At 38.2% G+C, this 23,937-nt stretch overlaps 6 protein-coding genes across 7 annotated transcripts; 2 read left to right on the top strand and 4 right to left on the bottom strand.

Annotated features, from left to right (window-relative positions):
• Positions 1-1,488: 1,488 nt before the first annotated feature.
• Positions 1,489-2,348, bottom strand: LOC119078793 (28S ribosomal protein S21, mitochondrial). 2 transcript variants are annotated; one of them, XM_037186507.1, is made up of 4 exons: positions 2,191-2,294; positions 2,093-2,126; positions 1,750-1,908; positions 1,489-1,678 (listed from the first exon to the last, which is right to left on the bottom strand). In XM_037186507.1, the coding sequence occupies exons 3-4, from the start codon at positions 1,894-1,896 to the stop codon at positions 1,562-1,564; spliced, it is 264 nt and encodes an 87-aa protein (XP_037042402.1). In that variant the 5' UTR covers positions 1,897-1,908; positions 2,093-2,126; positions 2,191-2,294; the 3' UTR covers positions 1,489-1,561. The 2 variants fall into 2 exon arrangements, with proteins under 2 accessions (XP_037042402.1, XP_037042401.1); XM_037186506.1 differs by lacking the exon at positions 2,093-2,126 and having other exon boundaries at positions 2,249-2,348.
• A 74-nt stretch (positions 2,349-2,422) lies between these two features.
• LOC119078779 lies at positions 2,423-4,064 on the bottom strand. The gene is made up of 2 exons (XM_037186491.1): positions 3,491-4,064; positions 2,423-2,810 (listed from the first exon to the last, which is right to left on the bottom strand). Exons 1-2 carry the CDS (start codon positions 3,882-3,884, stop codon positions 2,509-2,511), a joined length of 696 nt encoding a protein of 231 aa, XP_037042386.1. The 5' UTR covers positions 3,885-4,064; the 3' UTR covers positions 2,423-2,508.
• A 1,993-nt stretch (positions 4,065-6,057) lies between these two features.
• LOC119078765 lies at positions 6,058-7,256 on the top strand. The gene is made up of 4 exons (XM_037186473.1): positions 6,058-6,228; positions 6,300-6,430; positions 6,493-6,880; positions 6,955-7,256. The coding sequence occupies exons 1-4, from the start codon at positions 6,140-6,142 to the stop codon at positions 7,250-7,252; spliced, it is 906 nt and encodes a 301-aa protein (XP_037042368.1). The 5' UTR covers positions 6,058-6,139; the 3' UTR covers positions 7,253-7,256.
• Positions 7,257-12,559: 5,303 nt separating this feature from the next.
• LOC119078751 (odorant receptor 94a-like) lies at positions 12,560-14,412 on the bottom strand. Its single transcript, XM_037186452.1, has 4 exons — positions 13,587-14,412; positions 13,425-13,524; positions 13,095-13,358; positions 12,560-12,716 (listed from the first exon to the last, which is right to left on the bottom strand). Exons 1-4 carry the CDS (start codon positions 14,375-14,377, stop codon positions 12,663-12,665), a joined length of 1,209 nt encoding a protein of 402 aa, XP_037042347.1. The 5' UTR covers positions 14,378-14,412; the 3' UTR covers positions 12,560-12,662.
• A 3,439-nt stretch (positions 14,413-17,851) lies between these two features.
• LOC119078792 (60S ribosomal protein L37a) lies at positions 17,852-18,811 on the top strand. Its single transcript, XM_037186505.1, has 4 exons — positions 17,852-17,990; positions 18,171-18,242; positions 18,388-18,516; positions 18,582-18,811. The coding sequence occupies exons 2-4, from the start codon at positions 18,240-18,242 to the stop codon at positions 18,726-18,728; spliced, it is 279 nt and encodes a 92-aa protein (XP_037042400.1). The 5' UTR covers positions 17,852-17,990; positions 18,171-18,239; the 3' UTR covers positions 18,729-18,811.
• A 1,330-nt stretch (positions 18,812-20,141) lies between these two features.
• LOC119078735 (polypeptide N-acetylgalactosaminyltransferase 5-like) lies at positions 20,142-23,311 on the bottom strand. The gene is made up of 11 exons (XM_037186417.1): positions 22,856-23,311; positions 22,604-22,787; positions 22,387-22,516; positions 21,719-22,007; positions 21,612-21,654; positions 21,394-21,547; positions 21,163-21,340; positions 20,915-21,098; positions 20,717-20,856; positions 20,433-20,660; positions 20,142-20,362 (listed from the first exon to the last, which is right to left on the bottom strand). Exons 1-11 carry the CDS (start codon positions 22,922-22,924, stop codon positions 20,216-20,218), a joined length of 1,746 nt encoding a protein of 581 aa, XP_037042312.1. The 5' UTR covers positions 22,925-23,311; the 3' UTR covers positions 20,142-20,215.
• Positions 23,312-23,937: the final 626 nt, after the last annotated feature.

Here is a 23,937-nt window from a genome sequence, read left to right as displayed (position 1 = left end):
TATCCATCGAATCCTTGCTTCATTACGAGTTCAACGAGATATATATCGCCTCTCTCGGAATTGTTGTTTCGTGGTAGAGCTGTTTGAAAAAAACGGTGGTTTTCAGGTGGAAATTTTTTAACCCTGATTATCTCGGGTAATAAGAGGTCGACTTCCTTCAAATTTTAGGATATTGTTGTGCTAGACTAGGCCGATCCCATAAGCTATCAAATACGTCGGGCTGTTGGCTGTACTGGCTTCAGTGACTGTGTTAAGAAAAAAATTATCTGAGTAATAACACCTGCGTGCATCACCAAACCTGACGGTTTAGGGTTCTATAGGAAGGCTTAGACTCGGCGATTCCTAAAAATATAAAAACTTGCGCTGGAGGGTCTATTGGCTGTAAGAGATAGTGCAATTTCTAAAATGTCACCAAAGAAATTTCGACCGGTTGTCGACCATTTTCATTTTTTTACCTTAAATTTAATTTACAGAGTTGCTTGATACCTCAGCTTTCCAATGATAATTTTCCCGACTTTACTTCTTACATAAAAAGGTTTACTTTTATGAAGGATTTGAGGTTGCGGTTGGTTGGATGCGTGTGATAAATGCTCCTCGGACCTTGGGCTACATTATGGAACAGTTTGCTGTACCAAGAAAACTAAATTCACATGAGAGTGGGTGATCAAAGCTCCCGATGCGATGGTCACTTTTTACCAGAAATTTTCGTTTCCTTTTTGTATGAATGCAGAATTCAAATTAAAAATATGGTTTTCCGACATATTTTCGCGACATAGCGAAGCGTTTTTTTATAGATAAGGTAAAAGAATGGTAGACGATAAAAAATGACTGCCGCAATACCGTTCCAGATTCTGTTCCAGCAGTTGGGCCCTCAAAAAGGAGGAAAAAATCACAAAAAGCACAAAAGTACTGGGCTCATTTATATGTGAAACGATAGTGGGTGAGGCCAGCTACAACACCCCATCCTCAGTTCCGTGGAACATCAAAGCTGCAAAGAAGGCGCACTCTCCGAACATTCACTATATTTTTAGTCATAACTCTCGTGGATCTATTAGCACCAAGCGGTGCGTATGCTCTACCTGTAGGTCTTTCCAAGGCCGACATTCGTACAACATTACAACAATTTAAAATAATCTTTTCTTCAGTTATTGCCGAAAAACTGTTTTCGGTACCCTCTGACATGTCTTCACTTTTGAACGCTTTTCACAGAAAACAATTTTTTTTAAAAGAAAAAGTGAAAGATACGTGTTTCCTAGAATTGAAAGACGAATCCAACGAGCTATCACTCATTAAAATCGGAGACCGTTTGTTCCCCAATCACCTGAAGATTTGGCGATATCACTCTTAAACGAAATAAGTCACTGGTTGAATGATCTCGCCGTGATACGTTTACCTTTTGTAAATGGTTTGATGGAAGATAGTGCCTATCGGACTCATTATAAGTATATTTGGCCTCCCTTCCAACAGTATAAGTGACAAAAAATCAAATTAATTTTCTCGGTTTAATTAACAAAAGTCACTAGGACACTGTACATCTATTCATCTAAATCTGACCGCATATTCAATGGCAACCGGGAAATGGATCCACACGATTCTTCCGCAAAACCATTTGAATTTTCCGGTTCATATCCTCATTGAAAATTGACTTGCACTTCTCATAATTGATCCGGCGGCGAACCTGACGATTTATTTAAGTTTGTAGAAAATCCCACTCTCACTCTCTCTCTCTCTATTAAAAGTGCAATTTACCTGGCACGGTTTTTCGTAATATCTGGTGCGTCTGAATTGATCGAATATTTCTTCGTTTCCCAAAATTCGATTCAGTAATCGGGCCGCTTCTTCGACATTGTTGTTTTGTACCAAAACTGTGCGAGCCAAAAATTTTGCGTGCCTCATTGTGTTGGGATTCTGGAAGATTAGTTTTTCAATCAACTGATAGGGACTGCAAAATTATCGGAAGGGGAGCCAGATTTTCAGCAGAATTATGAATGGGATGGATAAAAAATCAGAAACTTGGGAAAGAGCTTAACATGTTTGTGTGGTAGAGGATCGTAACTTAAAAGTTGTGAAAGAATAGCGAAAGATAAATCGCTGGGTTTAGACGGAGTTTTGTTGACTACAGTCGAGAACACTGTCTACTGAGGAGAAATGTATGAACTAACACTCTATTTGCTCATACAATTGTTTCACTGTCACACGAGATATGGACGTACTTAATTCATCAATTCAAAGGATCCACAACATTTACCTAAAATCGTAGCCAGAAAAGTATACACACCGCACACAACCTTTGATGAATATTTTCTTTGACAGCAGCTAATTTCATATGATAACCTGAAAGGTCTAATGTAGCTCTGGCTATTTCACCGCCATTAGCGCTAGTGTTGATTACAATGTCATTTCGAAATAAAATTCAGCGGGCGCGATTACTCAATTTGATTTATTGTATTTGTCTTTAAAAATCTTTAAAAAAAAACTTGCAAATCCACCACGTTTCGTCCACATTGACTAGATCGAATCAGTTGGACTATTCACTACTGTGATGTCGTCACGAGAAAATTCTGAAGGAATGTCATCAGCCGGTTGTTTTTCTTCCGTGTTGTTTCCATTATGGAGCCCACTCATTGCGTTTTCCCCAGATCCAAAGGCCGTATCAACGCTGCCAGTACCGAATGGTAGATTTGATTGAAGAAATTGGTTACCAAAATTGAAGCATCCCAAGGAAGCCGCCAAGGCATGAGCATTGAAAAGTGTATTTGCGATGGTCGGCTGATAAACAGGATATTGTGGTGGTGGTGGTTGTTTGAAACCTTAAAAGATTTTCGAATGATTGGTATTGCTAATTGTGTTTCCTTTGTTATATCGCTTCATTGCAAGTAAGGATTGGGTCCGGGTTGACCTGCTTCAATTCAGGCTGATACGAACCGGATTTCAAATGGAACCTGAACTAAAATTTCAGCTTCGATCCGAATTTGACCAGAACCTGGATTTCTCGATTCAACCCGAACCGAAGTCGAATCTGAATTGGTTCGACCCGAATGTGATCCGACCCTGTAATTTTACTTTCTGGTTTGACACCAACCTGACCTGAAATTTTCAGGATGGATCAGGTTTGTTTCGGGTAGCCCTGCAATTTTCGTGAACATTTCTGATTTCTGGTGTAAAAATTTCGGGTCACCCGAAGCTAATCTAAAAGCACAGACTCGGGTCGAACCAATTCAGTTGCGGGTTGAACCCGAAATAGAAAATTTCAGGTTGAGGCCAAGTTCAGATCGAACCTGAAACCTTAGTTCACCTTCGGTTCGAAATCGTAGGACCGAACGCGACCCGTTCCAAGCATTTATTTACAACATATCCGGGAAAACGTGACAGAAATTATATAATTTGATTCCCACAAGATCAGTCACATGCCGAACGAATTATTTTGCGGACATTAGAATTCTCGAAACGGTTTACTCGCATTGTAAAACATAGTAGATCCACGAATTACCTGCAATGAAATCCGCAGACGTTGGAAGATAGTAAAGAGGTGGAGGACTATTTTGTACAGATGATGAGGCTACAGCTGGTTCAATATTGATTGGAACGTTGGACATAACTGTCTGTATTGAATTATTCAGAACGTTATTTTGTTCGTGTTGCCTATTCTCCTGGAAGGTTGGACGACGTTCGCCCATTTTCTGGCTGTGCTTACCCTTCGCCCTCGCCGCTATAACATTGGAGTGTCTAAATTGTTGATTGATGCCGTGATGATTCTGAAAATGTTCATACAGTTCATTTCTGCTTTGAAATGACGCTTTAATGCAGAGGCCACAGTGTATCATTGCGGATTGATCGCCATAGTTTGGTGTTTTAGTCGGAGAGAAGTCATTATTGTTGTCCATTTTTACAAATTTACGAAGATTCTAAAACACAAACACGAACGCACAGCACATCACTACACAATTTTTGTTCTTTTTTTTAAACACGATATTGACAACGCAGCTCAATATATTAAATCAGACCAGCAGAAATGTCATGGCACAACTCACTCATAGGAACTATAATGAGACGCTAGAGAGACCGAGACACTTTTGTCACTTGACATCTTTTATTTGAATAGATACGACACAATTAAGCAATGAGATCTGATTCAGGTCCGGACTGTTCATGGTGCGCGCGATCGGGCAGTCCCGATGTACTCATTGCTTGTTTACCCTCTGACCAATGTTGCATTTTCTAGCTAAACGTAACACGTTAAACCTGATGAAGTACCAATTGATGAAAGAATTTGTTCAAAAGAAGTAACAGATTCGATAGGTATACGATAGTCGTATGTTCGAACCTCGTTCCCATTGTCTGTTAACAACTATTTTTATATATTGGATGTTTGACTTACCAGGGCAAAAAGGTGGATGAAAACCTCAGTTTCTTAGGTCAGGAAAGTATAGTGGAATAATTTGTCATAATTTGTCACTTACATGTACCATTGTACCACTTACATTGTACCAATTCTGTTTACTCTGTTTTTAGCGAATAATAGGGGTCGCCAGAGTTTTACCACGGAAAATGCAAACGCAAATGCATGCATGAAGGGCAAGAGTAAATTTAATAGGTCAATTAAATTATGACCGTACGGATCTCGAAAAAATAAACATTACATGTGCCACTTGTGATGTCAAATTCATCAAAACACTTTTTCCGACACTTACCAACCACTATTCATAAAATACTAGCTGAAAAAAGATTATTTCTTCTGACACACATATACACACACATATTACACGCTGTTATATGGATGTAAACTTCCGGGAGCCCTAGCTCCCAAACGAGGCCTCCCCCAACTTTTTTTTTGTGGAATGTCTTAGAATACCGACTACTCCCAAAGAACGTGTGATAGCTCGTTGAACTCGTACGAACGCCTAGTTTTTTTTAAGTTAATTTGGATTTCACACGAAAATTCTACTTTTTATAGCAACTTTTTTCCCAAGACCTGCAGGTTTTTTTGGTGGATGTACTTGCACCAACCAGTCACTCCACCATACACTCCATCTCTTCTAAATGTGTTACTGCCTTTGTGATCAAGTCTATACTTTCCTTTAAGAAATTTCATTGACGCTCCCTAGTGCCTCTTTAACTGCTTGGACGCGCAATGTATGTGATGCCACCACAAGCAAATAATGAGAACTAACCACTTGTATGTCCATGGTCAAACGACAAAATCAAAAATGAAACTGAATTTTGGTTCAATTGAATGTGGGAAGTAAGTAGGATGTAAAAGTAATGCATCCTACAATCCCATTGTCATAATATAATTGGGTAACTGTAACTTCCATCTGTCACTTGTGACGCAATTTTTTATAAAATTTTCTTTCTAAGATTTTTTGGATCAAACTTTTGTTGTACAAATTATTGTGTACATACAAACGCAGAATGCGCCGCATGATATCAGTTGTTTTGGAAGTATGCACAGGGACTTGCGTCACTTTTAACTCCTTTAAGGGTCTTTGATTGATATCAATAGTCCGTCATATAAAATCTTACATCTGAAGAAAATCTCTTTGGTGATATCGTCACTTATTGCATTCATGCATGCACAATATAGGTGCTATTCGATCCAACTGCTGCTGTGTATGAGCCAACCATTTACCACCCCAAAGATCCCAAATAAAACTAAAAGCTACCAGAAGGCAACCCATACAAAACTAAAGAATTCCCGAAGTTCTAGAACTGGGGAGATTATCGACGATGTTGAGTTATGGAATTGTAGGAACCAACCTACAACCATTTCAATAATACAATAAGTCCAACGCGTCCACTGCCGACCAGAGTATGGTGCGACGATCAACCTTGCTCCCTGATCTACTGAGTCCAAAACTGGGCAAAAATGCGACTGATTAAGACTACGCTTCCTTCGCTGCCTACGCTATTATTAACAAAACGTTTTTTTGAAATTTTAAATTTTTTCCGCCTCCAAATTCAAGTTTCTAACAGATATCACTCCAAGATGCCACTGTTGTAAGTGAATTCTTTGGTTTCATTGGTTTCATCCGTTTCATCAGAAATCTTCGAAGTCGAAGTTGTTGACATTCATGTCATACATTTGTTAGCAGAGAGGAAAATAAACAAAACCCAAAACTGTGTACCTTTCGCCCCACTAATGAACAATCAACAATTTCCGGCTGACCTCTTGAGGAGACATAAGGCAGTCAACGAAAAACTAAAAAAATTCAAGCGAGTCCTATTTAAGTGAGTGTATTCAAACGGAGAGTCTTCTTTGTTATCCTTAAACACTCCTTTGCAACCTTCTCATTTCTTAGGAGATTCGGACCGAATGTGAGCGAAATAAGCGATGAATTCAATCAGCTTGCTATTGAGTTCAAAAACGCTTCACTCTTAGAATATGCCGGCCTGAGTTGGCAGAATGCAGCTGAATGTGAGCATATTATTGGTAAGGCGTTAAGGAAACAGACACAGGGTGATTGTTACTCAATGAACCCATTCACTTTGCAGAAAATTCATATGCCGAAATCGATTACCTTCTGAAAGCCGCTCGTTCCTACCATGACGCCGATATCAAACTTGAAAAGCTTTGCATACGCTCCAACGATAGAGCTTTCATCGAATGTGCGCTGCAATGTTACAACAATGCGATTACCTTATTACCAGATGGTTCACCGATGAAAGCAGCTGTTGTCAGAGAAATGCTGAAGGTAAAACCTTCCGTAGAGGTGAGCAGTGGATTCACATCACCATCACATAAAATTCATGAACTGGAAGTGGCGGCCAAAGTGTGCGTTCAACGGAAAGATTTCACAAGTGCGCTGGATAAGCGGACGGAAGTGATGGACAGCATCAATGAGCGAAACGTTCAGTATTTATATGTCGATGTGATAAGAAGGTGAGAATCCATTTGACTTTCCAATTACTCACAATGTGTCTGACGCAACAGCATAATCTTTCTGTTGTCGATAGGAATGAATTGTCTCGATTACTACTTCTACTTCTGCTTGAACTTCCGTCGACGCGATTGGTTGAGTCGCACACAAGTTTACTGGAACGATTCACAAAAATGCCATCTGACCATCAATATGCTGAACAGATTGGCCTGTCGAATGATCTGTTTCTTTGTTTAAGTGAGTTGGTGCTGGCATGTCGAAAGAAGAAAATGCCACCAGCGGCCGATACATTGGATCGTTTGTTTCTGTACAAGAGTCTAGACACCGAACATTATTTATTGCTGGAGGAATTGAGTAAAAAGTGCAATCAGTAAACTACACCATCTTTTATCATTTCTCTGTTCAAGTATGAATCTTTAAGGTACAATAAATAAACATACCTACTGCTGACAGATTCAGAGCTCCACAGATCTGCCTCAAAAACAGGTTTTGATGACTGAATGTACTTTGTTGTTGCATTGGACTCTCAGCTATCAGAAAAGTCATAATTCATGTGAAATAATTTGATATACGCAGATAAAACCAGTTTGATCTTAGTCAGTGTCCCTTGGCAAATTGTGTAGTCCTAGAACAATTTCGCTAAAAACGTTCCGTCAACTTATATTTTTACTGTATTTTTTTCGATTATAAATTCCTCACGTTTACTCAAAGCAAAAATTACCAAGAAACAGCCACTAGATAGGCCTTAAGGCACGCAAAATGTGATCTCAAAATGAGACTTCAGTATCAGGCTTTTTCGTCATCTAAATTTCTCAGCCTCGATATCTCAGATGCGGAAAAATGTTCTGCCTCGAAAGGGATGGACTTTCATAAATGAAATATAAGCTATTGTTTTACAAGGAAACAGGTCATGTTCCATCTCAATTTTTATGAAAAAACTGATCCATTTTGTAGGGCCGCTCTCGCAGTGAAATTGCATGTGATTGTCTCGATTTTTCCGGAAATTTCTGATGAAATCTGTTAGGATTTCTTAGATACATATTTTTAGGATTCTTTTATCGGACTATGCTGGTATCACATCGATACTGCGACCCAAACAACAGAAACCCCGGCCTAAACTTGCCAAAGTCGTGAAATTTTAGTTCAATTTTTAATGATAAGCCCTAATGACTAAGTACACCCTTTTTTCGAACTGAGTTAGCTATTTACCTTAAAATTTTTTGTTCAAATGTTCAAATAAAATACTTTCATGAATCGGAATTACCCGATTCCCAAAACTTTTAGGGTGCCGCTCGTATTAAGAGTGATATCGCCAAAACTTGAACCAATTTTGGTGAAAATAAATACAATGGTTCGGCGATCCAGGCAAGCTATAGCTCGTTAGAATCGTCTTTCAATTCTAAGAAATAGGGAACGCTGCGCATCTCTGCTTTACAATAAACCTATATTCGTAGCAAGCAATTGAGTTTCTGTTAATTTTGTGAAGTAGAAGAAATGAGGTTTTCCACCTTCTACGAAGAAGGAGGAAAGCAACATTTTCAAGACCAATGATCGCTCGGTTCAAGACAATTTCGAGCTGAACATGTAATTTTGATTTAGTTTATTTCATTCCCATCGCTCCAGCCTGTTTGAAGACCAAAAACAAGTTGAAAACACTGAAAAATATGGGTCTCCTGGAGCGACATTTTACTTCAACTAACTTTATGGCTTGCAACAGAATTTATCTGGGGTTTTTTATACGTGGAATGAAAGAGGGTAAGTCCAGCTACAACACCCTATAGTCTGTTCCGCGGATAAATTCTGTTGCAAGCCAGTAGCACTGACCAAACATTGACCATATTTTGAGTCATCAGTCTAGAACGGGTGGCGGCCCAAACCGATGATTATACTCTTTATGAAGGTCTGCCAAAGGCCTATATTCCTACAAATTTTCTACTTTTAGAAACAAGTCTATCTTGAGCTATCACAAAAAAACTGTTTTCACCACCCCTTGACATGCTATGACTTTTCACGTGTTCACTCCGAAAATGGGAAACTAACAGAAAAACTAAAAGATCCCTATTTCTTAGAATTGAAAGACGATTCTAACGAGCTATAGCTTGCCTGGATCGCCGAACCATTGTTTTCAAATTGGTTCAAGTTTTGGCGATATCACTCTTAAGTGAAACATACTAGACATCAAAATCTGAAGTGAAAGCATTTTTGCTCATAATGTCCACAGCTGGGCTTGAACTAACAACCTCTGGTCTATATATCCAGCGCCTATCCAATTCGACCAACGAGACGAGCAAAAATGAAGTCATTTCAGATGTTTATGTGCCACATTCACTTCAGATTTTGACGTCTAGTATGTTTCACTAAATAAAAAATGAAAGTTTGTTGGTTTTTTGACAAAATATTCCACGTTCACTGTGCGGCCGAGTAGCCAGACATGAGCTAACTCTAAGGGACCTACCTCACTCTGTGGTATAAAATAAAATAAATAAAATAAGTGTCCATCTCACTCTTAGGGCTCTATTTTACGAACCACTGACCCGATTTTGACAGACTTTTCCTTTTCCCCTGATCGACATCGTCAATACCTTTCATTTGACGTTCCACACGCAGTTGTAAGCTTCTTATTTAAGTTGATATACGTACAAAACCCTCGTACACTTATGAAGCCCTAGCTCAGGTAAGACCAGTCCTACCATCATGTCCGGAGCGATAGCGGAGGACTTGACGCAGTCTAACTTCCAAAAAAAGAACGAAGAAAATTTTTTGAGACGCGGCAACTATATATAGGCGAGAATTTAAGTTTCTTTCCTTTGACCTGTATCACCACAAATCCTATTCTATCTTATTCGCGCTTCAAATACGAGCAAAACGAGCTATCACTCGACTATGTAACTTTAAAATTGCCGGAGATACATCGTTTTGAAGTTGGTCATTTTGATAGAAAATGCACCAAATTAACGTTTTCCAAACAATCAAAATCTTTCAACTTACTCTGTATGTTTCTATCTATCTGTCTATCTATCTGTCTATCTGTCTATCTATCGACGGTCGATCTCGGAAACTAGTCAGCCAATCTCCATGAAATTTTGCAGGAACCTCAGGGTGGGCATAAAAATGAAAATGTGATACGCCACTACCCCAGGAAAAACCAGAATTTTGTTTTATTGGCCTCGAAGTGGTTTCTGAGTGTGGTTTTCGAGGGTCGGGAACGCATTTTCGGCTGTAGCTTAGCTGTATTGAAACCTACAGAGGCGTGCGACCCATCAAATGAAAGGTATTCGTAACACGATTCGAACAAAAAAATAATTAAAAAAATCGGGGCAGATTCGTTTCAGCTAGAGTGATTAGAGTGACCAAATTTTGAGCTACTCGAGCGTAGGATGAAAGGACTAATATTTTTGTGGGTTATGAGAGATAGAGAATTACTTTCTTCGGCAAAGTCTCAGAGTTTTACGAGTAGAACAGAGGGGCATATGTTAAAAATGTCGAAAGTTGGAAATGGGTGGGTCAATTATGTTTTTAGAGGTATTTCTTGAATGGTGGCAGATAGAGAGTTACTTTCTTCGGCAAAGTCTCAGAGTTTTACGAGTAGAATAGAAGGGCATTTGTGAAAAATGTCGAAAGTTGGAAATGGGTGGGTCAATTGGGGTTTTAGAGATATTTCTTGAATGGTGGCAGATAGAGAATTACTTTCTTACAAATTTCGAATTTCGTCAAATTTTCGATTTTCGTCAAATTTTCGATTTTCGTAAAATTTTCGAATTTCGTCAAATTTCGTCAAATTTTCGAATTTCGTCAAATTTTCGAATTTCGTCAAATTTTCGATTTTCGTCAAATTTTCGATTTTCGTCAAATTTTCAATTTTCGTCAAATTTTTGATTTTTGTCAAATTTTCGAATTTCGTCAAATTTTCGATTTTCGTCAAATTTTGGAATTTCGTCAAATTTTCGAATTTCGTCAAATTTTCGAATTTCGTCAAATTTTCGATTTTCGTCAAATTTTCAAATTTCGCCAAATTTCCGAATTTCTGTTATAAACTGTTATAAAAAGCAGTGTTCTAAAACTTCTAAAACGACTGATATCCCAACAAAAATCTCTTCGAGAAAAGTGTGACGCAGTCTTTGAAGTACAATTTCTAAAATGAATGATATCGCTAGAGTTGACGCTTTCAGCTTCGTTACGCAAAAATTAAATTTTACACCCAACTTTAGTTCAAACAAACTGGCTTAGTTTTTCTCATCATCTGCCAAATAATTTTTACCAAAAAAAATTTGACTGGAAACAACCAAAATTTTACCAAAAAAATCTGCGTCGCAAAGTGGCAAATGTTCAGGAACAGACCAGCATGAAAATTTATCTGCCACATGCGACGCAGATTTTTTTGGTAAAATTTTGGTTGTTTTCAGTCAAATTTTTTTTGGTAAAAATTATTTGGCAGATGATGAGAAAAACTAAGCCAGTTTGTTTGAACTAAAATTGGGTGTAAAATTTAATTTTTGCGTAACGAAGCTGAAAGCGTCAACTCTAGCGATATCATTCATTTTAGAAATTGTACTTCAAAGACTGCGTCACACTTTTCTCGAAGAGATTTTTGTTGGGATACAATTTTCCACTGTTCCAATGAAAAACCATATCGAAAAACAGTCATCCATCGATGTCGTTGATTCTGTTTTGTAAGATAGATCGTCACAGATTTATTAAAGCAAAATAATTAAATTTTCACGCTATGATGTTTTGAGATAGAGTTGAATTTAGTTCACAAGCATTGAAATAGCATACAATTTTCCACTGTTCCAATGAAAAACCATATCGAAAAACAGTCATCCATCGATGTCGTTGATTCTGTTTTGTAAAATAGATTGTCACCAGTGCCGCTTTTAGCTTTTGGCCGTCATTTCCAATTGGAAAAATAGGCGCCAATTTAGTAAAGCTACATTTTTTTAAGGACCTCGGGCGCCATTTTCTTTTGCTCCACTCCGGGCGCCACGGGCATTTGCCCATTTGGCCCATATGTAAAAGGCGGCACTGGTCGTATGAGTTAATACAAACATCCTTAAACTATTGTTAATTCAGTGTTAATGCTAGGAACTGCAACACTACTTCCAGAAGTTTAATTTGTGACGTTACCCCTACTATGCCACACAATAATCTCTTAAAAGAATTTTAACAAGAGTGATTCATCAGTCGTACAGTGAGTACAAATCTAAATTTAGACGCACTCAATCTGTTTTGCGTTCAGGTTCAGATAGCTGATAGCACCATGAGAAAAATTAAGAAAATTAAATGTGTAACCTGTCGAAAATTTACGCGCATATTTCTAAATTGAAATATGGTCAAAATTGATGATAGAAACCAGAAGAGTGAAAGAGTGAAGAGTGGAATTGGATTAAATGTAAAACTTTTATCCATGGAAATAAGAGATAAATATTGCTAGACAACACAGGTTACGGACCAAACCGACGTCTGGGCTTCCCATTTTCTAAGTGGAGGAAATAGCATATCAGAAATCAGTGTGGCATTAAATTCTTCATTTAAATTGCGATAAAACATCAATCATATATAAATGTCAATCAACTCTGTGCTTTTATATTGAATTGTAAGAAAATAATTTAATTTTCTCGCGTGCATTGCAAAAATCTATTTTGAGAAAGGCTTGTGTTAAAAATTGTGTTTTGCTGCCTTGCGAAGAAGTGAGTTCGGTGAATTCCAGACGGAAGAAACAAAATTCCAACTAGAGCCATTAGCGCCTTGCTTTTATCCATTTGGTAACATTCCATGCTCGACAAATTACTGTTTAAAATTTCTTAGGATATTAAACATGCTGAAGGAACGTTTCACAATCTGTAAAATCAGCAAAAAAATTAAATTATTGTAAATGGCATATAATGTGCGAGAAATGGTATCTGTAAGTAGTGGTAATCAGTAAATCGTAACCGGATACGTAACCCGCAGATAAAAATCGAGCGGGTCGAAAAATTGCTTGACCTGACAATCCAGGCCTCACCTGACCATACCCCGTTTAAATTTAAACCTGACAGGCCAGCTTTCAGGTATAACTGAAATTTTCATTCAATTTTTCAGGTATACCTGCAACCTGGCCTGATAGGTCGATCCTCATGATTATCTTCAGGTTTCAGGTTAATTCAGGTCAGGTTGAAATTGACTACATCAGTTTTAGTCAAAACAGGTTTCAGGTAACTCAGGTAAACGTTTACTCACCAAGGTAAACGTTTCTAAATTCAACGCAAACAATTTGCCAACTATAAACTGTTTGGGCTTCTTCAGATATTCCACCACAATGATGATATACTTTTTGCAGTATTGCGTCTGAGTAATCCAATTTGACTCAAACAGAGAGTAGGACAGCCTGTCCGAAGATAACATTATTTCGTTTGCCAAGTACAAAACCGCAAAAATATCGGCGAAACAATAGATGATCTCTATGGTGTAAAATACATATTGAAAGACGTTGTCATGGGACATCTACGCAATGGAACGTTTAGAATTAGGAAAAGTCATTGAAAGTAGAGATCAAAAAATGTTGCTCACGAAGGCCAAAACGAATGTGGTTCCACAGATACAAATGCTACTTGTGACGATTTGCAGTAGGAACAGGGTGGAAAATGTCGATTCAAATTCTTCGAGTTGTCTGGGGAAATAAAAATTAATTTACATTTTCGTTTAAAACTTTACCATTTCGTCTCAGTATACTCATTGATGGTCTCTAGTCTTTTGATTGCTTCAACCAAATTTTTAACGTAAGAACTTTCTTCTCCTTCAAACCTGGTCAAATCTTTCGTAAGCGAATTCTTTTTCGCTCGATCGTCCGTTACATTCTTCACAGATTTTTCTTGTCTCGCTACTCGCGCTACTCCCAAACTTCGAAAATCATTCGCCAGCCAATCATATTTAATCACAAAGATCAGCATCATGTACCACACTGTTGTGGTGAACATAACTAAAGTTATGGACAAAATATATCCGCCGGCAACAGTTGCATAGGCCATCCAAAATGCAACGATATTGGTTTTGTAGTCCCACGGAAAAGCGATGTCGAAAAGTAACTGCATCTTGATCAATGGCAAACATACAACACCAACGCATAGGGTGTACGAAAGGATAAGGACCAATATAGCAAGGGTGAACAGATATTTGATTTTATAGTTCGCATTGGAAAAGGCTTGATAATTGTCGGTACTGTTAACGCTGATTTTATGCAAGAAATCAAGAATGGGATTTTGCTTCCACATGACAAAGTACAGTCGATACGTTTGTATTGCCAGAATGAGGAACAACACTGCCAGAAAAACAGTGTTATCAATGTCGTCAATCGTCCACATTCCAATGAACGAAGTCGAATTGAATACATTGAAGAATGTAAAGTAGAATTTCTGTTGCAATGAAACGTTTTCGCCTCCATTCTTCCATAGTCCCACAATTTGATAGATTTTAGTAAAACGGCGAACGATTTCAGGCACTTGGATACTGTGTTTCTTTTCCATTGTATCTGGTTCTTTCTTGGACTTTTCCACTTTAAATGAAACGTGTGCTCGTCTTACAGTTTATTTAAAGGACAGAACGAAAACGGAACATGCACACATCTCATTGATAATTTACGTTCCATTGCATTTTGTAAACGCAGGCACACTTGTTACTACTATACACAGCCATTCCATTTACGGATTCTGTCTATTTTCTTGTCTATGCTAACATTACAGGCGTATAATTACTCCTCAAGTCAATTTCTCTGCATTAATAATTGCTTGTCCATGTCGTATGAAATGCGTCGCATAATGTTAACAAATTATCCGAAGTCGATTTCCTTGTGATAGTAATTAATTTTCAATATTTCCCAATGCGTAGCACACAGTAACACAATAAATTATTCGTTGAATTACAGGTTCTTGGTAAAAGTGATAATGTCAAATGTGGAAAGGGTAGGTAAGGCAATCGATTCGTTGTTTCATGGTCAAATTGACCCTATGATTTCACAATCGTTTTACTTATTGAAAAAATCTAAAATTTTCATTTACCACGACGAGATTAGTCGGAAATTATGCACGTTCTCCTGGCTATGGGAAGGTGCATCGCATCTATCTAAAATATAAAGTCGAAAGCTCAAAAGTCACTACAATCCAATTAATTCAAATTCCAAAATGACCATCACTCCATAATAATAAAGAAAATAGAGGTGTGGGTGGGGTGTTAGGGAATCTCGCGCCGCGTCATTCACAATAACTCACAAAGTGACATTTTCCTCATACAAAATGTGTCAAAATGTGAATTATTGTGAATGACGCGGCGCGAGATTCCTAGCAACCGTGGGTGGCGCTGATACCATGTTTCAATCTATGCCTTCGATTTTATTGTGTTTTTTTTACTCGTTTTAGACTGTTGTGCAATGCAAATGTTAGCAACAAACATATCTCAACAGACAGTGGCAGTCACCACCAGTCACAATGTAGGGTCAGATTAAGGTGCTTTACAATGTAAACATTTAGCCATGTATAACACCTTAACTTGTCTACGCTCTAGCCCACGACAGAGTAAAGTTAACCAGGCAGGAGCGCTGATTTGACTAGGGACTTGAATAATCTAGTAGCCCTATATTTTTTGCGAATAAAAGTTTTCAATTTATGTCAGTGTTCATTTGAGTTCATTTTCATACAGTGTATTAGGTTCCTTATTTGACATTTCGAAAATGAACCGCTACTGTCTGGTTTATTTTACTCTGCCGAGGCACTAGTACGATTCTTTTCACACTCTTTTTTATCTGGGAGTTGCGGGAATCGTTAATTATTTGTACTAGCGCTCATCATTACGATTGGTTAAATTCCACATTTAAAAAAGATGAAAGTTGAACATGCAAACATTGTTCTGTTAAGTAAATGGACAATAAAGTCGACAGTGTGAAAGTGTTAAGTTAGCTTTTTAAAAAAAAGACCAGCCCGAGTAAAAATAAAAGTCTCAAGGGCTCGAAAAGAGACGTATCACGTCTCACAATACAAAGGATTTCAGACCGTGAGACGTCTCTTTTCGAACTTTTGAGACTTTTAATTTTACTCGGGAGTCCAAAGGAATTTAATGTTTGGCTCTTTTTTGGAGATCTTTTACGTCAAACTTTCCAAATGTGAAGACCGTTTTGACGTAGGTGCTAATCTAACGGAGAATGTGCCGTCCAAACTTTCATATTTGACATTTTTTTCACAGATGTGAAACAAATGTGAATCACATTTTTTCACATTTCCACATTTGATTGGTAATTTTGTTGTGGCACTCATAAATAGTATTTCTATCCAAGAAATGTGACAAATGTGCCATATCTAGGCCGGTGACAGTCAAAAGTGGTCAAAAAATGACCGAAAAGTGTTTTTTTCTGTTTTTTATGCTAATTTAGCTGTAATTGTATTTCTTATTGTTTTCTTACGATGGAATCAGCAACTAATTTATAGTTACTGGGTAAATAGTGTCACTCTCAAGCTTTATGTAACCGATGTAAAGAAAGTTTGACGTAAAATACCTCCGAAAAAGAGCCGAACATTAAATTCCTTTGGACTGGTCTTTTAAAAAAATGCAAACTAAACACTTTCACACTGGCGGCTTTATTGTCCATTTAAATTATTAACGATTCCCGCAACTCTCTATAATAATCTTTCTCAATACGATATTACAAAGAGGCAAGAAACAGTTCAATGCCGTCACAGAATTGCATAAAATTTACATCAACAATGTAATAATAATATCTTTATTTAAGACGTCTGTTCTATAAACATAGAATTGTAAAATACACAGAATACTGAATCAATCATTTTGAAAAATTTTCTTGTAGTTTTGTTGTTTTGAGACACCATTCTAACTATACAAATGATGGTGCAATATTCTTAAAGAATCTTTGATTATTGTGATCAAGATTTCCTTAATTTTTTCCTTTTTAATTTTGAATTTCTTTTCCAAAATGTTAACTGTAAATTTTGGTAATACGCCTCTTGCGCCAAAAAATAGTCCAATAATTTCCCAAGTTTTGACTGTTGGAAATCTTTAACAATGTCAATTATTTTTCGATTCTCGCCCACTTTCTGTGGGGTTCCTAATAAAATGTACTCAATCTATGCCTTCGATTGTTTATTTTTACAGTCGTTTGCAGTGTGTCTGGTCTTATCCATTTTATGACCTTATTAGAGAATGGATTTTTGAAGTTAAAATAAAATAATGTTTCAACGTCTTTTAATACCTGCAGGAGTCAAGGGACCTGACCCACCATAAGGTGGGACTTAGTTACCTTTTATTTGTACTTATTCGCCTAGTCGGTTGGCCTGTAGAGGCGCCGCATTTTTTTATGGTACTTCATTCTTACTGTACTATTGTTTTGTGAAACAACTTCACATTGATTCATTCCTATGAATTGTCACATCAGTGAAGTTGGTTCACATGAAAATAAGCGCAGTGACAGCAGTAATTTTATGACAGAACGTACTAAAATATGTGAAAATTCTATTACATTTCTTCTTAGTTTCTAAACATCATTCTCCTATACTGTGTATACGATAATCGTTGGTTTTGTCGATGAAAATTCGCACGGGACAAGGGATGAAAAGTGGAAAATTAAAGTTTTCGTGTGAATTTTGTTGATCCGAGAGGCTAAAACCCGAGGTCAATAAACACACGAAAGCGAGACTTATCCCGAGTTATGTAGTGGATTTTACATGATTTTGAAACCTAAACCAAATTTCTTGTTTTCCCTGAGATCACTGCTCCACCGAACATAGAAAATATTCGGAGGCTGATGAAATCACCGTCACTGCGTTTCTTTTTTTAAGAAGAGATGACTTGTTTTCGTTGTATGAGTTAAAATGTACAATACAAGTAATTCTAGGTATAACTAGAGCCTACAAATTTGACAATTGTCAATTCAGTGTTCATGCTATAAGCAGTGCTGTGTGCTGAGTTAAATCTGACTGCATAGAATTTTGAACAATCCGCTTCGAAATTCCAACAACAGTCACGCACAGGTGGCACTGCACGAAAGTGTCGATTTCGAATTTTTTCGCAAAGCCACCTCGCTGTCCACTTTTGAACTCTCTTTTCGTTTTGCTCGTACCGTACGAACGTGGTTTGGTGAGCTAATTTTTTAATTTTTTATTAATTTTAGTGGAATTGAAGCAATTAAAAATTGTGCAATCGAACAATGAACACGAAGTGCGATGTGTCGCTGTGAAATTTGATTGATTTTTTATTTGCATTTCACAAGTTGGAAGTAAACAATAAAATTTAACCTCAAAATTATTGTCTTTTCAGTACATTTGCGCACGGCATACACATCGAAACCATTAATTTTGTTTCTACCACACTTAACTAAGATCTAAAATGGTAAGTCGCTTGTCATCAGTTCAGAAAGCGAAAATGGAAGAACGATCCAGTGTTATGATAACTGGACTAGTGACATCCATTCCTACCGCTGGCTTGATGATTTGAGTGTGATGTGTGATCGATGGATTTCTCATTCCTTTTTCAGGCTAAGCGTACCAAGAAGGTCGGAATCGTTGGTAAATACGGTACCCGTTATGGTGCTTCACTACGTAAGATGGTGAAGAAAATCGAAATCACCCAGCACTCCAAATACACATGCTCGTTCTGCGGCAAGGTAAATAGCACACCGCCAAACACGTCACATCAATCGATTTCATTTTCACTTTCCCTTTACTACAGGACTCAATGAAACGCGCCTGTGTCGGCATCTGGTCATGCAAACGGTGCAAGCGTGTCGTAGCTGGCGGTGCCTGGGTATATTCCACAACAGCAGCTGCCACAACCCGTTCAGCTGTCCGAAGATTGCGTGAAACCAAGGAACAATAAACAATTTACCCATTCAGGAAACGCGCGTCGCAATGAACATCGTTTGTGTGAATTTTGAATGAATAAAAAGTTGGTAAATCAAATCGGCCCGTGGTTCATATTCTAACTAGACGTAGATTGAATGAAGAGTGACACCGACGGCGGGATTAGCGGATCAGCGTTTTCTCTTTGTGGTTGGATCGAAGAAATATAATCGAGCCAATGAATGAAAAGTGACAGAAATGGTTTGGCAAATGTGATTCGTGTGAGCAAATCAGACCCGAAGAAGGTAAGTGCCTTCAATCTAATCATCGTAAGACGCTGCAGTTGTAAATGTATTTAACGTTAATGGATCAGGAAAGGAATGAACGGTAAGGGGTTGGGTGGGACAGTCCAGGTCGATGGATAAGAACGATTTTTTTGCACCGACTAATTGATTCGTTGAGGCGCAAGCTGATTCATTTGATCTTCTGTTTCTTGCGATTTGGAGTCTTGGAAAGTTAATGTTCTTGATGAAGAGTTGGGTGACAATGTAGATTAGATAAGACTATAGTTTTGGGAGGCTTCTTCTAACCCAGATCAAAGATCCACTATTCCCTACTCCCCAACCTGACGTCTTCCATCGTTAGGGCATTTGCCATCTAATGATCGAAGATTTTAACTGAGATTGGTGTAAAGTGAACAATTCCTATGTTGCCAGACCACAAGAACAGGTAGGGTCAATTCATCAATCCATTCTGCGGAGATGATCGTTAAATTTGCAGTTGTTCGTGATTGCACCAACTACTCTCCGTATTTCCGATCGAGTAAGTTTAAGGAGTCCATTACTCCAGGATTTCGACACAACTGGTCAGAATTTTTGGAAAAACTTTGGGAAAATTTAGGAAAATGTGGTGAAATGAAAGAAAATGATTTTCCAAAAATAGTTCCTGCCATTTACTCGCCAGAATATTTAGGGAAAGAGTTGATGTTGCTCTGGATTTTCATGACCCTTGGAATGTGTTGCAAAATATATAGAGAATCGGCTGAGAAGAGTTCTTCAGATTTAGAAATATCAAGGAAATAGTAGGTTCTGAATTTCATCGCGGACAAACATTGCTGCCGTAAGAATGGGACTATCTACCCCTAATCCAAGGTGATTATTAAAACAAATCGGTATCATTAAAGTAATGAAAAAGGAAACCTTTTCCAACGGATATGAATCGCAATTCAACGAGTAAATGTTTCGTCAACCTAGGGGACGCTTTCGCCGCCAAAAAATGTGAACCAAATATTTTATTTTAAAGATCCAGTTTGGAATGACGGCATAGCCTGACCACCTTTTTCCAAGGTCTTACATTTGAGATTATCATTACGGTCTCTGATTAACATCTGACCATCCGAGGCCTGGTTGACGCTAGCCTCTTAAACGGTAAACCAAAAACTGCAACAAACTTGAGAATCAAATTTCATTTAATTGTACTGCTATGCAGATTCATATTCCCTGTGTGACAACTACGACGACGAATTTACAATTCCGTTTTTACTTCATAATTTTTGTTAAGCAGATTCCACTGCTGCAGCCGACTTCCATCGCAAGGTTTTACATTCACCCACGGTTCAGTAGCCGTGTCCCGATGTAGACATGAGCCAGCATGATGCTGGAACGTTTGTGTCTGCAATTACGTCAAAACACAATGAAATTGTTTTTCTCATCACAACAGTCTTATTCACGGTATGACCTACCCTGGGATTATACGTCCATTTCTGGTTACCGCCCAATTTATGGCATTTGTACGTGATAACTTTTCCGTCATGTGAAGCCGCATCCATGCACAGGTCGTGACTGCGAATTTCGCCCAGGGATGTCAGTACGAAAACTTGATTGTCAATGGTCTCGTGGCAGACGTGCAGAACGGCTTCTTTATTCTCTTGATAGGAGACGAGACAGCCTTGGGCATCCACACTCTGTATCTGTAATAAATCGGTGTGAGTGTACGAACTTCTGATGGAATTCATAGTTTTCTTACTCTGCCGATGTATTTGCTTTCTCTCGGAAAATCCATTTCCGGATAGATGTTGTCTTTGTACCACTTGAAACTTTTGCATTTCAAATTTTCGCGCAAAGCCTTCCGGTCGCTCAAATCACCAGGTAACGTTTTTTGACGATCTGAAAACCGACAAGGAGTTTCTCATCGTGAAATTGATCAGATCTCCTATGTCCCTACCTGCATTGATCAGATAGTAAAAGTCGATCCATTCATCTAACCAAACATTGGCCAATCGATTACAGTTGTAGTTGACAACATGGCTAGCTCCACCACCTGGAAACGTATACGGTGTCTTCTTCCTAAAGATATGTCCGACTCGAGAACATCGTATCATTTCGAGGATGCCTCCACATGTCCACACCTAGACATTTTACGAAAATTAAGCAAATTGCTACTCCCACACACGCAAGCGAAGCATTCTTTACCCTAAATGAAAGTTCTAAATTTTCCGATCCCCAGATGATCATACCCTCGTCATATGAACCGAGTTCGTAGAAAAATTCTCGGTCAATCGAAAAGAGACCACCTGCCATCGTTGGCGTGTAGAGCGGTGCGGTAGTACTATTCTGGATGCGATTTCTTTCTCGCGGTGGTATTTGGACCCTGAAATTGTGATCGTTGAAAATGGTTCTGTGAATGTTTTGATTCGCTCTCACCATTTGTATCCCAATTTCCAATCGAAACCGCCCCAAAGTTCAGAATTTGCTTTCACATACTCCAACGTGTTGTCCTTGATAATATCAATGACTGGAATAGCCACAATTCGGCGATTTTCTGTTATACGGGCCAGTAAAGGTTCCAACCATCCTTCTACGCTACAAAAAATGATTTTTAGAGTGTGTCCATTTACTCATACTGGGTGATTAAATCAGACCTGTACATTCAATGTGAGCATCCAAAAATGTGATAACGTCACCCTGGAAACGAAAATGGTTCATTATGACCCTGCAATGGTACAAATCTCTGTACAAATCACTGTACCCGAGCAATTTCAGCACCGCTCAGACGCGCTTTAATCAAACCCAGTCGCTCTTCCATCCGAACAATTTTGACTTCGATCGGCAGCGTCTTCACATATTCGTCTAATTGTTCGCCGAGGAAATCGAAAGTACTTTTGTCGTCTACGAGGATGATTTCTTTGACAAGTCCGTGTGGCGATCGATTGATTATGCTCCACAGGGATCGGATTAGTGTGGACCATGCTTCGTTGTGGAAAATTATGATGATGGAAGTGGTGGGCAGTCTTGATGGGTATTTTATTTCTAAACATCTGCGCAGTGGAAAGTGGTTGATTAATGTCGAGGTTTATAATGCTCGGAATCAGGTCCGGAGGTGAATTAACCTGAAATCTGATTCGATCTGAAAGACAATGACCTGACCTGGCCTGACAGGCTTTCAGGTTACCTAATGCTTTATGTTAAAATTTACCTCAGGTCAGATAAGATCAGTTCGTGTCATGTCAACGTTAAATCAGGTCAGGTAATTTTAATGAGAAACCTGAACAAGAACTGAAACTTTTCAGGTCCGTGTTAGGTCAAAATCGACCTGTTCCGAGTCTCAGTCGAGGAAAATTTGAGAAAGTTGAATTAAAACAAATGTAGACAAAGGCTGGAGAGGTAAAAAATTATGAGTTTCCCATCAACACTCACTTTGGATGTCGTATATCTGCCAGAGATCGATTCACCGATATCATCTCACTAACGACAATATTGAATTCGTGTTCAGTGAATCTTTCCTTAGCTTCCTCTTCTCTTGATTCAGGGACAGTAAACGCAATGCCTAGAATAATTTTCTAACGTTAGGTGACCAAACATAATCCATTCACTTCACTCTATTCTCCACTAAAACAACAACAAAACTACTGACCCATTTCACCGGGAGCTCCTGGTGTTTCTGGAACACGCGGTGCTGGTATCCAGTCATGCAAACGCTCTGGATGATAATTTTTTGGTGTTTGTAGTAAGTCATTATGGTAATGTTCTAAGTGCTCTGAACTAAGACTAGACGTGTCACTTTTACTGGCTGTACTTTTTGTGTACACCAAATATAACTGAAATGTGAATGCAAAACCATAGTCAGTCAAGTTCATTCACAGTTTTGTTTGAATGATTTACTCACAATGAAGACAACAATTGCTACGCTAATGATATGTAGGTAACGATTCGGTTTAGACGATCTACGATTCATGTTTGATTTGGTTTGGTTCTCTCTTTGCTATATCATCACTTTTCAATAGTAAAAAAAATTCTGTGGTCTGAGTGGAGCTCGTTATAATCGCGTTGGCACATTCAATTGGTTACTAAATTTCGACTGTCACTAATTAAAAATGTACTTTCAATGTAATGTTACGTTGATTCACTTTGTTATTTTCGATTATTGAATATGATAAGGTGTCCCGAAAGTTTGACGCGATATCGAGTACATAAACATCACAGCGATCGTTCATTGTAGATTACTCTGCACTAAAAAAATGTAACGAAATCAATTCCATATGAGTCTACGCGCTGTTGCTATAATGGATATAATGCTGTGTGTCTCTTTTAAGGTATAATAACCTTTAGAGCATGCAATTTCAGCTATGAGAAAATATTGTTTTCGTCAACCGGTTTTAATGAATCGTTCTCAACAACGTGGCTACGAAGAATAAATATTTTGTTTGGAATAAAATGTATTTCTTACATTTGGCACCGTCTAGGTGTTGCCTACGCTTCGAATTTTCACCTGTCGATCTGCATGTAAACTTCAGATGAATCTTTAATTGCAGACTGCTGATTATATGGCCGAGACATGTCTTATAAACACTTTTTCGATAATAATTGTTATAATAGTTGACGTAAGTTACTTTCTAGATTCTAACAACGGTGATCTTATTCAAGGACAATGGGCCAAAGTAGAGTACATGTCCTTCTATCAGTTCGTTCATCAGGTACTGTTCTACTGTCTTTATCATATTACACATGAAGGGGTCAACCAACGAACATGTCATCTGTTAGCAACTCAGAAATGACCTACATAAGTATTGAGCACCGGTTATGTCGTTATACGGCACAAATGTATGTTCAACGAAGTGAAGTGAAAGATTTTGCATCATTATATTGCCTTAGAAATGTAAAAGTAGCAGATTGGACGATTACAGTGGTGATTTGTTTGCTGTATTTGAAGGGTTGAAGAGTTACTAATAGTTATTCACGTATCTGTTG

Source organism: Bradysia coprophila, unplaced genomic scaffold (assembly GCF_014529535.1).
Source record: "Bradysia coprophila strain Holo2 unplaced genomic scaffold, BU_Bcop_v1 contig_297, whole genome shotgun sequence".
In the NCBI taxonomy this organism is placed as follows: Eukaryota; Metazoa; Arthropoda; class Insecta; order Diptera; family Sciaridae; genus Bradysia; species Bradysia coprophila.
This window is presented reverse-complemented; position numbering and strand designations above follow the sequence as displayed.

Coding starts and splice junctions, on each gene's coding strand:
- LOC119078793 (XM_037186506.1), bottom strand. CDS start 1,896: ATGAGGCACGCAAAATTTTTGGCTCGCACAGTTTTGGTACAAAACAAC. Junction 1,679..1,749: donor ATTACGAAAAACCGTGCCAG/GTAAATTGCACT, acceptor ATAAATCGTCAG/GTTCGCCGCCGGATCAATTA.
- LOC119078765 (XM_037186473.1), top strand. CDS start 6,140: ATGAACAATCAACAATTTCCGGCTGACCTCTTGAGGAGACATAAGGCA. Junction 6,431..6,492: donor TGAATGTGAGCATATTATTG/GTAAGGCGTTAA, acceptor TTCACTTTGCAG/AAAATTCATATGCCGAAATC. Junction 6,881..6,954: donor TATGTCGATGTGATAAGAAG/GTGAGAATCCAT, acceptor TGTTGTCGATAG/GAATGAATTGTCTCGATTAC.
- LOC119078792 (XM_037186505.1), top strand. Junction 18,517..18,581: donor CATGCTCGTTCTGCGGCAAG/GTAAATAGCACA, acceptor CCTTTACTACAG/GACTCAATGAAACGCGCCTG.
- LOC119078751 (XM_037186452.1), bottom strand. CDS start 14,377: ATGGAAAAGAAACACAGTATCCAAGTGCCTGAAATCGTTCGCCGTTTT. Junction 13,359..13,424: donor CCACATTCGTTTTGGCCTTC/GTGAGCAACATT, acceptor TCCATTGCGTAG/ATGTCCCATGACAACGTCTT. Junction 12,717..13,094: donor ATTTAGAAACGTTTACCTTG/GTGAGTAAACGT, acceptor CTGATTTTACAG/ATTGTGAAACGTTCCTTCAG.
- LOC119078735 (XM_037186417.1), bottom strand. CDS start 22,924: ATGAATCGTAGATCGTCTAAACCGAATCGTTACCTACATATCATTAGC. Junction 21,341..21,393: donor TGGAAATTGGGATACAAATG/GTGAGAGCGAAT, acceptor TCACAATTTCAG/GGTCCAAATACCACCGCGAG. Junction 21,099..21,162: donor ATTTAGAACTTTCATTTAGG/GTAAAGAATGCT, acceptor TAAAATGTCTAG/GTGTGGACATGTGGAGGCAT.
- LOC119078779 (XM_037186491.1), bottom strand. CDS start 3,884: ATGGACAACAATAATGACTTCTCTCCGACTAAAACACCAAACTATGGC. Junction 2,811..3,490: donor GTCTGCGGATTTCATTGCAG/GTAATTCGTGGA, acceptor AAATCTTTTAAG/GTTTCAAACAACCACCACCA.